We start from the raw sequence: 14,667 nt of genomic DNA on the forward strand, positions 1-14,667 counted from the left end.
AATTGTCAACAAAAGTCTTTTATCTTGATGATAGATCCACCGCTCTTTGCTTGTGATATTTGTTTTTAAATAAATCTATCTTATAAGTAGGAGTCCTTCGGTATAAAAGTCCTTGCAATGTCCTTCAATTTTAATTACTTGCACTGCAAGTTTCTTCAATAAAACTTTCCCATGGTAAGATTACTTTGAAAATAGCACTCACCCCCCTCCCTAAAAAAAAGGACAAGCATCCCTACTTTCTTCTTAAATATCCTCTATATTTTCTCCCGCCAGTTGCAACTTTTTCTCTACAACCTTCATCCTTTTAAAACATTCTTTTCTTGTATGTGTAGTATGTATACTTTGTGCAAAGTGATCTCTTCTTAAATCTATCATCAAACAGTTCATGGTAACGAACTGTAAGTAAGGAGTAACCCGGCTCAATAGTAACCGAAACTCTAAAAACGGAATTTTGATACCAGTAGATGCATCAAAAGAATCGAATTTTAATGCTGATTTCAAATATACAAGTTTCATCAAGTTTAGTCTTACTCATCAAAAGTTACGATCCTGAAAAAAATTACCCTATTTTCGAAAAAAGGAGAAACACCCCCTAAAAGTGATAGAATATTAATGACAATCAAACCAGCACACTCAGCGTAAAAGAAAACCCCACTTTAGATTTTTCAAGCTCCTATCTGCAAAAATGTGGAATTTTATGTTTTTTGCCAGAAGAAAGATCACGGATGCGTGTTGTTTTTTTTTTTTTTTTTTCCCAGGGGTGTTTCCCGCAGTCTCCCAATCAAAATTTTGAGAAACCCATTTTGGTCAGCATAGTCGAAAATTTAAAAAATATGTCTCTGAGGATGGCTCAATTCCCCACAGTTCTCGGGGGAAGGGCTGCAAGTTATGAACTTTGCCCATTGTTTACATATATTATTGGTTGTTGGGAAGTATACAGACGTTTTCAGGAGGGATTTTTTTCTGATGGGGGTCGGAGGAGGGGGCTAGGCAGAAGGATCCTTCCATGGAGAATGTTTTCTTGGGGGAAGGGACATTTCTATGAAGGGGCGCCATATTTCCCAGCATTATTTAAAAAACAATCAGAAATCCAATAAAAAAAACGAGTTTTTTCAACTGAAAGTAAGGAGCACCATTAAAACTTAAAACGACAAAGATATTACGTATATGAGGGGGTTCGCCCCCTAGTCAATACCTCGCTCTTTACGCTACGCTAAAGTTGTCTTAGTGCTTTCAAAAGAGCTGTCTATTCTAATTAAATAGCCTTTGTGATTCAGCGGTTTGGGATTTAAACAATATTCGAACTTTAGCGTAAAGAGCGAGGTATTGACTAGGGGCGACCCCTCATGTAAGTAATAACATATATGTAATAAAAAAAAACAATAAAAACAAGCAATACGGCTCAATAGTGATCGAAAATTTAAAAATGGAATTTTGATGACAATAAACATATATCAAAAGAATGGGCTCATAATGTTTATTCAGCAATATAATAAAAATAACAGCTAAAAAATTTAGCTGTTGACAAAAAAAAATGTTGACAGAAAAGATAAATGGTGCCCACACAACCCCCGCCCCCTGCAGATGTTACAGAATTTTGTGTAGTTTTGAACGATGGAAAAAGGTTTCAAATCCCCTCATCGACTAAGATAAAGCAAAAAAAAAAAAAAATAGATTAAGGTTGACAAAAAAAACAAATAACATTTATTGAAATTAAAAGACGTCGAGCAATTATAGGCTCAAGTTACTTGGCTTGGATGAAAAAGTATGTCGTATATTTGATTTTGAATTATGTAAAATTTTGATATATACCAAGGCTGTTAAAAATACGGTACGGGTTTATCACAGCTATTGAAGTGTAACATAATGTGTTTAGATTTTGGATGGCCGTGGTTCCATTGAACTTTTTGCAACAAGTGGTGGTATTTGGCAGGTGTGTTTCGATGGAGTATTTCAGGTTGAAATATTTTGAAATGAGATAATGGCTTGTCGCCTTGCGCTACAAAATCTCTCTTGTGTAGGAATTCTATCTTGTTAGTAATAAAAACTGCAAGGTGAAGAACACTTCTACCATCAAAATTCATCACATTAGTGAGTTGCTCAATGAATGATCATAAAAATAGTATCTTTAATACATCTATATGGGATGACATAAGAAATGGTAATTGAATTATTATGTTTGCACACACGAAAAATAGTGAGCCGGAATTTAAATACAATTATTGTCAACAAAGCTCATGATAACGAATTATATGTTAAGAATGACCCGTTCGATTAGTAACCAACACTTTAGAAGACGAATTTTGAAAACATACACATTAAAAAATTTTTTATTTTTACAGTGATTCCAAATATGTAAAAGTGTTAAAGTTCAATAGCACTCATCGAAATTTATTAGCATCTGAGAATGTGTATAATTTTCAAAAAAGGAGGAAATACTTTCAAATCATAAGGAAGGAGCTGCAACTCCCAATTTATATTAGAAAGAGCGCAACCTCAAAATTCAAACAACGTATAACGATCTATCATAATGCTATTCGCTAATAAAAAATTTTGATTCGCATTAGCCATTTTCTTTATTTTTAATTTTTTTTTACAAAATGCCCCTTCTCAAGACATCCGTATGATCGTAATTTCAGCAATATATGACAACCTTAATTTTCTTTGAAGATATATTTATCAATCCTTCAATATTACTAATCAAAATTATTAATTTTGATCAATAGTTATTCAAAATGAACATACAATTATAAAAAAAAAAAATAATTCACTTTAACTGACAAAAATAAATCATTGGACCTCAAAGATATGTACAACATGATTTGTATCCTGGTATTTTCCCTTTATTTTGAAATTTTTACTGGGGTGTCTTGATGACCTGAAATTTCAAAGCAGCTCAGCGTTAAAAATAAAATAAAAACATTGAATATTTCACACTAAGAATCTATACTACCAAATATTTTTTTTCCAAATCTTTCGGTCCTTGATAAGCTCTCCGAGGCCACTCCCCCTGAAGCAAAATTTAAATTCTACTAAACATTTAGCCTTGTCCCATACTTCCTCAAAGTTTCAACTGGATTCCTTAAGCCGCTAGTTTCTGCTTCTAAGATATTATAATTAGGGCATTTTGGGGTCTAGGCATTTTCTCCACGGAAAATTCCCCTACGGAATTTCCCGCCAAAAAAATTTCCGTTGTAGAGCCCCCCTCACAGACAGTCCACCAGCAGAAAATTATCTCCCTGAAAATTCCCTCCGGCAGAAAATTCTCCCCACGGAAAATTCCCGCCCGGGAAATTTCTGGAGGGAATTTTCGGAAAAAATTTCCCTGGGGGGTTTTCTGGGGTGAAACACAGGCTCTTGGTATTTTGATAACCAGGATTTGGATGCACATAGTGCCTTTTGATTTAACTCTATCCTTTCCTCTAAGCTAATATTCAAGGTTCCCTTGCCCTTCTCTTCCCCTCAACATTCGCTAAAATTTTGAGTTTAGTACCTTTGGCTTTTCCCAAGATTAATTTTAAAAAGATTTTCCATAAAAGAAATTTTCAAAGAAAAGTAAAGAGTTACGTTAAACAAAAATTAGCAGAAATAGAGTCAAATAATTTTTCAAACGCTAATCTACAATAAATCACCATCAATAAATAAATAAAACCCAAAAGAAAAAGAAATTACAATAAATAACCAACACAAACTCAGAACGAGCAGAAAATAAGAGGAATAGGCCTGACGCCTTCGTGCCTTCCAAAGACAAGTATAATTTGCACTTTACGGAAAACAATCCTTATTTCAAACCATAAGAGGAAGAGGAAGAAGGATTTATTGAAAAAAAACATATCAACAAAAAATTATTGCTGCCTCCCCTAAAAAGCAAAGCTTGTCCGTGGGGGAGGTAGAGAAAACAAAATCCTTAAAACAAAGAACACTTGCCCACCGACACCACTAATACCATCACACTAAGCAATAAATACAAAATAATATCATATATTATACATCCTCTGGGAACATCATATCAACAAAACCCCCACAATAAATAAATCAATTAATGAGTCAAAACTCATATTCAGCAAAAAGCAGTTCCTTAATGATTTTTCTACAAATATTAGGGTCACCAATAGTCTTAATGTCACTATTCAAACTATTCCATTTCCGCGGACCTCTATAAAGAACAGAAAAACATGAACAGGAAAATATACCTCTAGGTACACAAAAGTCCGCGCTACCCCTTGTATCATGAGAATGAACAGTAGACCTAATGGACAATAAATCACCAAAACAACGAGGCTGAACATCCTGCTGCAGTCCAAAACTAAACCACAATATAAAGAAGTCACAAAGGAATTCAACTGGCAAATCTTTTAACTTTGGGTAAATTTTTTAAACAGACATACGTGGAGATATACCAGTTAAAATTCCTACGGCATGATTTTTTAGAACTTTTAGTTAATTTAGGATCGAAGAAAAAGTAGAGCCAAATATTTGAACAATAAAGTATATACGGGTGAATTAAAGAAAAATAAAGATGGCGAAGGACAGATTTTGGAAAACAATGTTGAAGTTTCTTCATTATACCTAGATTTCTCGTCGAATTTTGCTTGTTAATGAAACATGTTCCTTAACAGATGGAGTTTCATCTATTACAATCCCAAGGTATTTAAAAGACGCAGTCCGTTTAATAACGCCATTGGGCATATCTAATTCCTTGATCCATGGGTAAAAGTTTGATGATCACGAGAAAATAATAAAGTTAGACTTAGCCGTGTTAATCCTTAATTTATTTACCCTCAGCCATGCTGTAATTCTATTAATTGATTCCTTCATGGAAATCTGCAGCAACTCCGCTGTCTTAGCTGTGCTAATGGCTCTTGTGTCATCAGCAAAAAGTAAAACCGTTTCATTAGTCGGGTTTACCGTTAGTTCATTTATTCTATAGCAAAAATTATTTGGACACTTTGGTAAATCATTAATAAATATCAAGAATAATATAGGACCGAGAACTGATCCCTGCGGAACACCTATTTCAATACGCTTTTTTTCTGAAGAAGAATCATTTAGTTGGACATACTGATAACGATTACTTAAAAAACTTCTTAAAAAATTTAATGATTTCACCTCAAACCATACACCTCACACTTCTTAAGTAGAAGTTCATGATCCACAGTGTCGAAAGCTTTCATCAGATCTAAAAATATAGCACCTATTTTAAAACCTTTATCTAATACATCATTAATAATAGTTGTCAAATAAATCATCGCCTGTTCTGTTGTCCTTTTTCTACGGAACCCAAATTGTGTCTCTACCAGTAGCTTATGATCCTTCAAAAAACTCATCATTCTAATACTAAAACACTTTTCTAAAACACAAGAAATGATGGATAAAACAGATATTGGTCTTTAGTTTCCTGGGTCAATTTGAATGCCATCCTTATGAATTGGGGTTAATCTGACAACTTCAAAACAATCTGAGAATTTTTCTTTACAAAAACACTCACTAATTAACCCACATAAAACTTAAGCTGTAACAGGAAAAATACACTTAAGAGTTTTTAGAGTAATATGATCGCTACCAGATGAATTACTACGCAACCCATAAATAATTTTTTTAATTTCATCAACTGTTAGAAGTCTAAGGTGAAGAGACACATCAATGGGGTCCCTCAGTAAGGACTCGAACGTTGGATCATCACTATCAGGTACAACTGACATAGCTAAATTCAGACCAATATTCGAAAAATAACTCTGAAATTCATTGCATATGTCTTTTTCAGAATTCAAAGTCTTTCCCATTATACTAACTAATTCATCAGGTACACTATTTATTTTTAATCCAATCACTTCTTTTATTAGTCCCCAGGTTTTCTTAGGGCATCCTTCAACCTCCTTAAACTTTTTCTCAAAATATTTCTTTTTTTCATTTCTTAAAATTGTATTCAACCTATTTCGATAAATTTTATATAATTGCTTATTTTCTTGTGTCGGGTTAATTATTTGAGCTCTAAACAATTTATCTCTTACATTTATTTGCTTCAAAATCACAGGAATAATCCAAGGTTTTTTACTTGAGTGCTTTCTATTAAACGGTTTCAATGTGACTACTTGACTTATCAAACTCTGCAACTTTTCATAAAATAAAACAAATTTTGAATTAACGTCCTGAACATCGCCTAGAACATCATACCAATTCACCTTTTCTATATCATTTTTAAGTTTTACCATCGCACTTTTACTGATCACTGGAATCCTTGATTTTTTTCCTTTAACCACCTTCGTGACAGTTCTAAAGGTAGCTGAAACTCCAAAGTGGTCAGATACATCGTTGTTAAGGACCCTGGGAAGACTCAAGGGCACATTAGAAAGGAAACTATCCGGAAGCTCAGCTGACGTTCCTGTAATTCTTTTAGGAATATTAATACAAGGATGAAACCCAGTAGATAAACTTCTATTAATAAATTCAGTGGTAGCAGATGACTGATCTATAAGGTCAATATTAAAATCCCCCATAATAAAATATGGCATAGAGTTATTCGAAAGTTCATTAATTGTTCTTCAAATAGGTCCATAAAGTCTTGGAGCAGGCTCTGTGGAGGTCTATATACTACAACAATGCAAAAATTCAAATTCTCTCTAGCTATATGTAAAACAAAACACTCGCAAACTTTCTCTCTATATATTGTCAGATCTTCTCTTATTGAAACCTTATAATCAGCCTGAATGTAAGCTGCTAGGCCTCCATGTTGGTAATACTCGCGATTCCTTACATATAAATTATAACCAGGGATATGTAGTAATTGCGAGTTATTATCATTTAACCACGTTTTAGTTAAAGCGATCACCGCGATCATATGGTTTTATTCCTAATAAAATCCAAAAAAAAAAGAAAAAAAAATTACCATCATAACCAATATTGCTAAGGAAACAAACATATGAATTTGGATTGACAGTTAAATAATTTAAAATAATTTCTGAAAGTCTTCCTAAAATTAATTCCTGAAAGTCTTAAAAATTTGGATCTATTAAAGTTAAGAACGAGAAAATATTTACGTTTTCTTTTTTCAGTAAATTGCAAATTATGTTCTCGTCTTCAGACGGCACGGTTTTATCCAAGCCGTTTAAAAGATACTCCTCATACGCCCTTTTGATAGCCTGCATATGCATAACGTGTTTCAATTTGTTTCAACACACCCCTCAAAATGTCTTGAAAATTCCTCCTTATTACCGTTAGCCTTACTAGTAGTATTACAGGAGCAGTAGAAGTTAAAGTAGTATTATTATGTATATACCACCTTTTGGTTGCTTCAACATCCTCCCTTAAAATTCACTTTATGTTTCAACTTAATACTTTTTATGTGATATAGCTGTTACACCTTTTTAATAGACTAAATTGACATATTGTGTTTTGATCTAGTTAAAGGCCCTTCTCAACATTCCCTGAAAGTTTCACCGTAATACCCCTGGCTTCAGTAGTACTAACAGTAGTAGACGTAAGTGTTATAGTAGTAGTAGTAGTAGTCGCGGTAATAGTAGTAGCTGTAGGAGTAGTAGTAATAGTAATAGTAGTACCAGTTGTAGCAGGAGTAATAGTATACACATAGTGCCTTTTGATTAGTTTAATGTCCATCTTAATATGCCCTGAGAGTTTTAACTTAATACCCTAGACAACCCGTGGCATAATGCTGATACATCGTTTGGACAACCTGTATATAAGGATGTGTTTTCATTTAGTTCAAGTTTCCCGTCAATATTCCCTGAAATCGTACCTTCATACCTTTAGTCTGAGTAGTAGTAGGAGCCATAATAGTTATAGTAAGAGTAGTAGTAGTCATCGTTGTATTAATAGTAGTAGTAACAGTAGTAGCAGTAGTAGTATGTAAATATTGCCTTTTGGTCAGTTAAACATTCCCCTCACCATGGCTTGGAAGATTCAACTTAATAGGCTAAGCCGTTCTTAATATATTTTTGATGTGTCCCCTTCACAACCGGTATGCACATAGTGTGTTTTCATTTAGTTCAGCATCAGCTTCCCCTTCAAAATTTATTTTGAATTTCACCTTAGTATCCTTAACTTTAGTAGTTGTCACCTAAGAAATAGTAGTTTTAATAGCAGTAGTAGTAGTGGTTGTGATAGAAGTAGTAGAAGTAGCAGAATTAGTAGTAGTAGTAGTAGTAGAAGTAGTAGTAGTAGTAGATGTAGTAGTAGTAATAGTAGTAGTAGCAGTAGTGGTAGTAGTAGTAGTAGTAATAGTAGTAGTAGCAGTAGCAGTAGTAGTATTAGTAGTAGTAGTAGTGGTAATAGTAGTAGTAGTAGTGCTGTACTTTTCGTCAGCTGATCATCCCTCTAATGATTCCCTGAAAGTTCTAACTTAATACTCTAAGTCATTCATGAGGTATGCCTTTTTGACCTTTTCTTAGGCAGCGCGATTGTGCTGCCTATAATATTGCATACATTAGAGGAAGGAAAGGTAGCAAATTTAGTAAAGGATTAGCTGGAAGACCAGGAGATTTATAAATGGCAGTGAAGTGTGAAGTCGCAGCTTGGGTGCCCCTTGGAGTTTACCTGCAATGGAAAGAGGTCTGAGGAAATGATAATTATCTTAAAGTGGGTTTAAACGGTGAAGAAATTAATTGGTATATGTCGGGGGGGGGGGGGTAATTTCCCAGCACTGGGAGAAAGGAGGAAGTACTTATAGAGAGTAAGGGTAATAGACGGTCCTTACTCATGCCCCATGTGTGGAGATAAGGCTGAGGATCTGCTTTACTTAATGGCAGTAGTAGTGTTATAACAATATCTCCGACGAGGGTGGTAGCAAATTACTGTATCAATGAAAGAGAGCGGGCAGGTAGGGCATTACTGTAGCTATAACGATAGGTAGCGGACAGTCCCCCCATATAGCCATAACGATAAGTAGCGGCGAGTCCCCCCCGCCATACAAGCGAACAGTACTCCTTTATAGTGTCAATTAGATGAAGCGGTCAGTACTCCCATACTGTATCAATTAAAGAGAGCGGGCAGGTGTAGATATAATATCTCCAAGCGGGCAGTACTCCCGTCATACAAGCAGACAGTACAATGATCAGAATCATCGTACCATGAAAATTCGTGCTGTTCACGAAACCATGGTTTTGGAGTTAAATATCATGTTTCTGTTAAAAGTCATGACCGATTTCATGGTATGGTGATTCGTTTCCTGGTTTGAAGTTATGAAATTCTGTCTGTTAATTAATTTGTTAGGGCGTGGTTGTTTTATGTTTAACCTTGAACACGGGTATAAAAACTTTGTCGATGAGTTATTTTCTCAGTTTAAAATTGGCATTTGAAATAAAATAATACATTCTAACAAAAGGAATATTGATGAAAGTTACACGCAAGAAGTAAGTTATTCTTTTATATTCTTAGTGGGTAAATAAATTAATTCTAATTAAATTTATCTAGTGTTTTATACAATCCCCTTATAGTTAACAGATTGTTAAATATTTTTGAATCTGGATCTCCAGAGGTCGGTAAAGAGCAATATCAAAATAAGAAAAAGGTTAGTAAACACTGCATTTAAATGGCTTGCGAGCTTAGTATATGAGGTAAATCATACCTATTTTTTATTTCGGGCCAAAGTTCCCCACCCCCCACTATGCCACAGTCGTCCACCCCACCAACCCCCCCCCACATCCATCCACCCCCTCCCTCTAACACCCCCTCCCTCCACACCCTCACTTCAACCACCCCCCCCCCCAATTTTTTTTAAACTTTTTTAACTTTTTTTTTACATCTCTTAGAATGTCACGAAATATACTTAAAACATAAGAAATTCCCATTTAATATTTTCAAACTTCAAAATGGGAATGTTATAGATATGTGTGTCGCAACTTTTACTATTAGAAAAATAATGTTTGTAGTGACCAATTTTTTTTTTTTTTTTTACTTTTTTTCAACTTTTTTTTCAGCTTTTTTTTACATCTCTAAATCATATCAGGAAAATAGAATGTCACTTTTCATTTAAATTTTAAAACACTTATTCTTGTGCATACTATTGATGAGGACTGATGATTCTCATTCAATATTTTTTCATGAAAAACAAACTTTTTTTTACATCTCTAAATCATATCAGAAATAATAGAATGACAATCTTGACTTAAATTTTGAAACATACTCTTGTGCATACTATTGATGAGGACTGATGGTTCTCTTTCAATATTTTTTCATGAAAAACAAACTATTTTTTTTGAAATTTTTTTTTCAACTTTTTTTTACATCTCTTAGTATGACATGTAACATACTTAAAACATAAAAAAACACATTTAATATTTTATAAGTTCAAAGTGAGAATGATATAGAAACGTTAGTCGTGACTTTTACTATTAGAAAAATATTGTTTGTAGTAGCACTTTTTTTTGTTGAACTAAATTTTTTTTGGACTTCAAAATTATTTAACTTTTTTTTTGTTTTTTTATTAGTTTTAGTTTAGAGTTTAGAGTTTTAGTTTAGAGTCTTATTTTAGTTTAGAGTTTAGAGTTTAGTTTTAGTTTAGAGTTCTAGTTTAGTTTAGTTTTAGTTAGGGGTTTTAGTTTAGAGCTTTAGTTTAGTTTTAGTTAAAAGTTTTAGTTTATCGCTTAGAGTTTTAGTTTAGAGTTTTAGTTTAGTTTAGTTTTAGTTAAGAGTTTTAGCTTAGAGTCTTAGCCTAGAGTTTTAGCCTAGAGTTATTACTTACACTTATAGTTCATTTTAGTTTCAGTTAAGAGCTTTAGTTTAGATTTTTAGTTTAGTCTAGTTTTAATTAAGAGTTTTAGCTTATAGTTTTAGCCTATAGTCTTAACTTAGAGTTTATAGTTACACTTATAGTTTAGTTTCAGTTAAGAGTTTTAGTTTAGAGTTATAGTTTAGTTTAGTCTTAGTTAAGAGTTTTAGCTTAGAATTTTAGCCTAGAGTCTTAGCTTAGAATTTTCAGTTACACTTATAGTTTAATTTAGTTTCAGTTAAGTGTTTTAGTGTAGAGTTATAGTCTTGTTATAGATCAGACCTTTAGCTTAGAGTTTTACCCCAGAGTCTTATATTAGAGTTTCTATCTACAATTACTGTTTATTTCAGTTTCAGCTGAGAGCTTTAGTTTAGAGTTATAGTAAGTTTTAGTTTTAGCTAATAGTTTTAACCTAGAGTCTTAGTTTAAAGTCTTTAGTTACACTTATAGTTTAGTTTAGTTTCACTTAATAGTTTTAGTTTAGAGTTATAGTTTAGTTTAGTTGTAGTTTAGAGTTTAGAGTTTTAGCCTAGAGTCTTAGCTTAGAGTTTTAAGTTAAACTTATAGTTTAGTTTAATTTTAGTTAAGAGTTTTATTTTAGAATTATAGTCTAGTTTAGTTTCAGTTAAGATTTTTAACCTAGAGTCTTAGCAGAGAGTTTTTAGCTAAACTTAAAGCTTAGTTTAGTTTCGTTAATAGTTTTAGTTTATAGTTACAGTCTAGTTTAGTTTTAGTTTAGAGTTTTAGCTTAGAGTTTTCGTCTTGAATCTTAGCATAGAGTTTTTAGTTACACTTAATGTTTAGTTTAGTTTCAGTTAGGAGTTTTAGTTTACAGTTATAGTTTAGTTTAGTTTTAGTTAAGAGCTTTAGCTTAGAGTTTTAGCCTAGAGTCTTAGCTTAGAGTTTTTAGTTACACTTATAGTTTAGTTTAATTTCAGTTAAGAGTTTTACTTTAGAGTTATAGTTTAGTTTTAGTTAAGAGTTTTTCTTAAAGTTTTAGCCTAGAATCTTTGCGTAGAGTTTTTAGTTACAATTATAGTTTAATTTAGTTACAGTTAAGAGTTTTTAGTTTAGATTTATAGTTTAGTTTAGTTTTAGTTAAGAGTTTTAGCCTAGAGTCTTAGCTTCGAGTTTTTAGTTAAACTTATAGATTAGTTTCAGTTAAGAGTTTTAGTTTAGAGTTATAGTTTAGTTTAGTTTTAGATATGAGTTGTAACTTAGAGTCTTAGCTTAGAGTGTTTAGTTACACTTATAGTTTAGTTTAGTTTCAGTTAAGAGTTTTAGTTTAGAGTTATAGTTTAGTTTTAGTTAAGAGCTTTAGCTTAGAGTTTTAGCCTAGAGTCTTAGCTTCGAGTTTTTAGCTATACTTAAAGTTTAGTTTAGTTTAAGCTAAGAGTTTTAGTTTATAGTTATAGTGTAGTTTATTTTTAGTTAATAGTTTTAATTTCGAGTTCTAACTTAGTCTTATCTTAGAGTGGTAGCTTAGTTTTAGTGAAGAGTTTTATTTTAGAGTTTAGAGTTTTATCTTAGAGTTTTATCTTAGAGTTTTAGTTAGAGTTTATATTTCAGCTTGGTTTTAGTTAAGAGTTGTAGTGTAGTTTTAGTTAAGAGTTTTAGCTTAGAGTTTATAGTCTCAGTTTAGAGTCTAAGATGAGATTTTCAGTTAGATTTATAATTGAGTTTACGTTGAGTAAAGAGTTTTATTTTATATTTATATTCTATTTGTATTTAATAGTTTCAGTTCAGAGTTTAGAGTATTAGCTTAGATTCATAGCTTAGAGTTTTAGTTAGAGTTAGAGTTTAATTTAGTTTCATTTAAGAGTTTTAGTTTAGAGTTGTAGTTTAGTTTTAGTTAAGAGTTTTAGTTTAGAGTCTTAGCTTAGAGTTATAGTTAGAGTTATAGTTCAGTTTAGTTTTAGGTTAGTTTAGTTTTAGTTAAGAGTTTTAGTTTAGAGTTTTAGTTTAGAATCTTAGCTTAGAGTTTTAGCTAGTTTAGAGTTATAGTTTAGTTTTAGTTAAGAGTTTTAGTTAAGAGTTTTAGTTTAGAGTATTAGATTAGAGTCATAGCTTTGAGTTTTAGTTAGAGTTATAGTTTAGTTTAGTTTCAGTTAAGAGTTTTAGTTTAGAGTTGTAGTCTAGTTTTAGTTAGGAGTTTTAGTTTAGAGTCTTAGGTCAGAATTTTTGTTAGAGTTATAGTTTAGTTTAGTTTTAGTCTAGTTTAGTTTTAGTTAAGAATTTTAGTTTTGAGTTTAGAGTTTTAGTTTAAATTCTTAGGTTAGAGTTTTAGTTAGAGCTATAGTTTAGTTATAGTTTACTTTAGAGTTTTAGTTTAGTTTTAGTTAATAGTTTTAGTTTAGAGTTTCAGTTTAGAGTCTTAGCTTAGAGTTTTAGTTTCGAATTTGAGCTTAGAGTTTTAGTTAGAGTTATAGTTTAGTTTTTAGGTCAGGGTTTTAGTTTTTGAGTTTAGAGTTTTTGTTTAAAGTCTTAGCCTAGAGTTTTAGTTATAGTTTTAGTTTAGTTTAGTTTAAGTTGAGAATTTAGAGTTTTAGTTTAGAGTCTTGGCTTAGAGATTTATTTAGAGTTATGGTTCAGTTTAGATTTAGTTAGGAGCTTTAGTTTAGATCTCTAGTTTAGTTTTAGTTTAGAGTTTTAGTTAGATTTATAGTTTTAGTTTAGTTTTAGTTAAGAGTTTTAGTTTAGATATTGGAGTTTTAGTTTCGAGTCTTAGCTTAGAATTTTAGTTAGAGTTATAGTTTAGTTTTAATTCAGAGTTTTAGTTTAGAGTCTTAGCTTAGAGTTTTAGTTACAGTTATAGTTTAGTTTAGTTTTAGTTAAGAATTTCAGTTTAGATTTGTTGTTTAGTTTTAGATAGGAGTTTTAGTTTAGAGTCTTAGCTTAGAGTTTTAGTTATAGTTATAGTTTAGTTTTAGTTGAGAATTTAGAGTTTTAGTTTAGAGTCTTAGCTTAGAGTTATGGCTTTCACCTTAGAGTTGTTGTTTAGTTTTAGATAGGAGTTTTAGTTTAGAGTCTTAGCTTAGAGTTTTAGTTATAGTTATAGTTTAGTTTAGTTTTAGTTGAGAATCTAGAGTTTTAGTTTAGAGTCTTAGCTCAAATTTTTAGTTAGAGTTATAGTTTAGTTTATTTCTAGTTAGGAGCTTTGGTTTAGATCTATATTTTAGCTTGAGTGAAGAATTTAAGTTTGCATTTTTTAGTTTTAGTTTAGAGTTCTAGTTCAGAGTTTTAGTTAGAGTTATAGTTTAGTTTAGTTTCAGTTAAGAGTTTTAGTTTAGATATTGGAGTTTTAGTGTCGATCCTTAGCTTAGAGTTTTAGTTAGAGTTATAGTTTAGTTTAGTTTTAATTCAGAGTTTTAGTTTAGAGTGTTTGCATAGAGTTTTAGTTAGAGTTATAGTTTAGTTTAGTTTTAGTTAAGAATTATAGTTTAGAGTTGTTGTTTAGTTTTAGATAAGAGTTTTAGTTTAGAGTTTAGAGTTTTATTTAGAGTTATAGTTTAGTTTAGTTTTATTTTAGATTATATAGTTTTAATTTAGAGTGTTAGCTTAGAGTTTTAGGTAGAGTTACAGTTTAGTTTAGTTTTAGTTAAGAGTTTTAGTTTAGACTTGTAGTTTAGTTTTAGTCAAGAGTTTTATTTGAGAGTTGTAGTTCAGTTTTAATTAAGAGTTTTAGTTTAGAGTTTAGAGTATTAGCTTAGAGTCTTAGCTTAGAGTTTAAGTTAGAGTTATAGTTTAGTTTACTTTCAGTTAAGAATTTTAGTTTAGAGCTGTAGTTTAGTTTTAGTTAAGAGTTTTAGTTTAGAGTCTTTGCATAGAGTTTTAGTAAGAGTTATAGTTTAGTTTAGTTTTAGTTAAGAATTTTAGTTTAGAGTTGTTGTTTAGTTTTAGATAAGAGTTTTAGTTTAGGGTTTAGAGTTGTAGTTAGAGTTATA

The 14,667-nt window shown here is 31.5% G+C and overlaps 1 protein-coding gene across 1 annotated transcript in view; it reads left to right on the plus strand.

Moving 5' to 3' along the window:
- The first annotated feature begins 2,070 nt into the window (after positions 1 to 2,070).
- LOC148945328 (tachykinin-like peptides receptor 86C) overlaps positions 2,071 to 14,667 on the plus strand; it is a 668,425-nt gene continuing 655,828 nt past the window's right edge. The window contains exon 1 of the mRNA XM_089099007.1: positions 2,071 to 2,161. Coding sequence (XP_088955133.1) covers positions 2,104 to 2,161 — 58 coding nt within the window. The 5' untranslated portion in view covers positions 2,071 to 2,103. The remainder of the gene's footprint in view (positions 2,162 to 14,667) is intronic.

Source organism: Artemia sp. Qi Xiang Cuo, chromosome 13 (assembly GCF_049724085.1).
Source record: "Artemia sp. Qi Xiang Cuo chromosome 13, ASM4972408v1, whole genome shotgun sequence".
Taxonomy (NCBI): Eukaryota; Metazoa; Arthropoda; class Branchiopoda; order Anostraca; family Artemiidae; genus Artemia; species Artemia sp. Qi Xiang Cuo.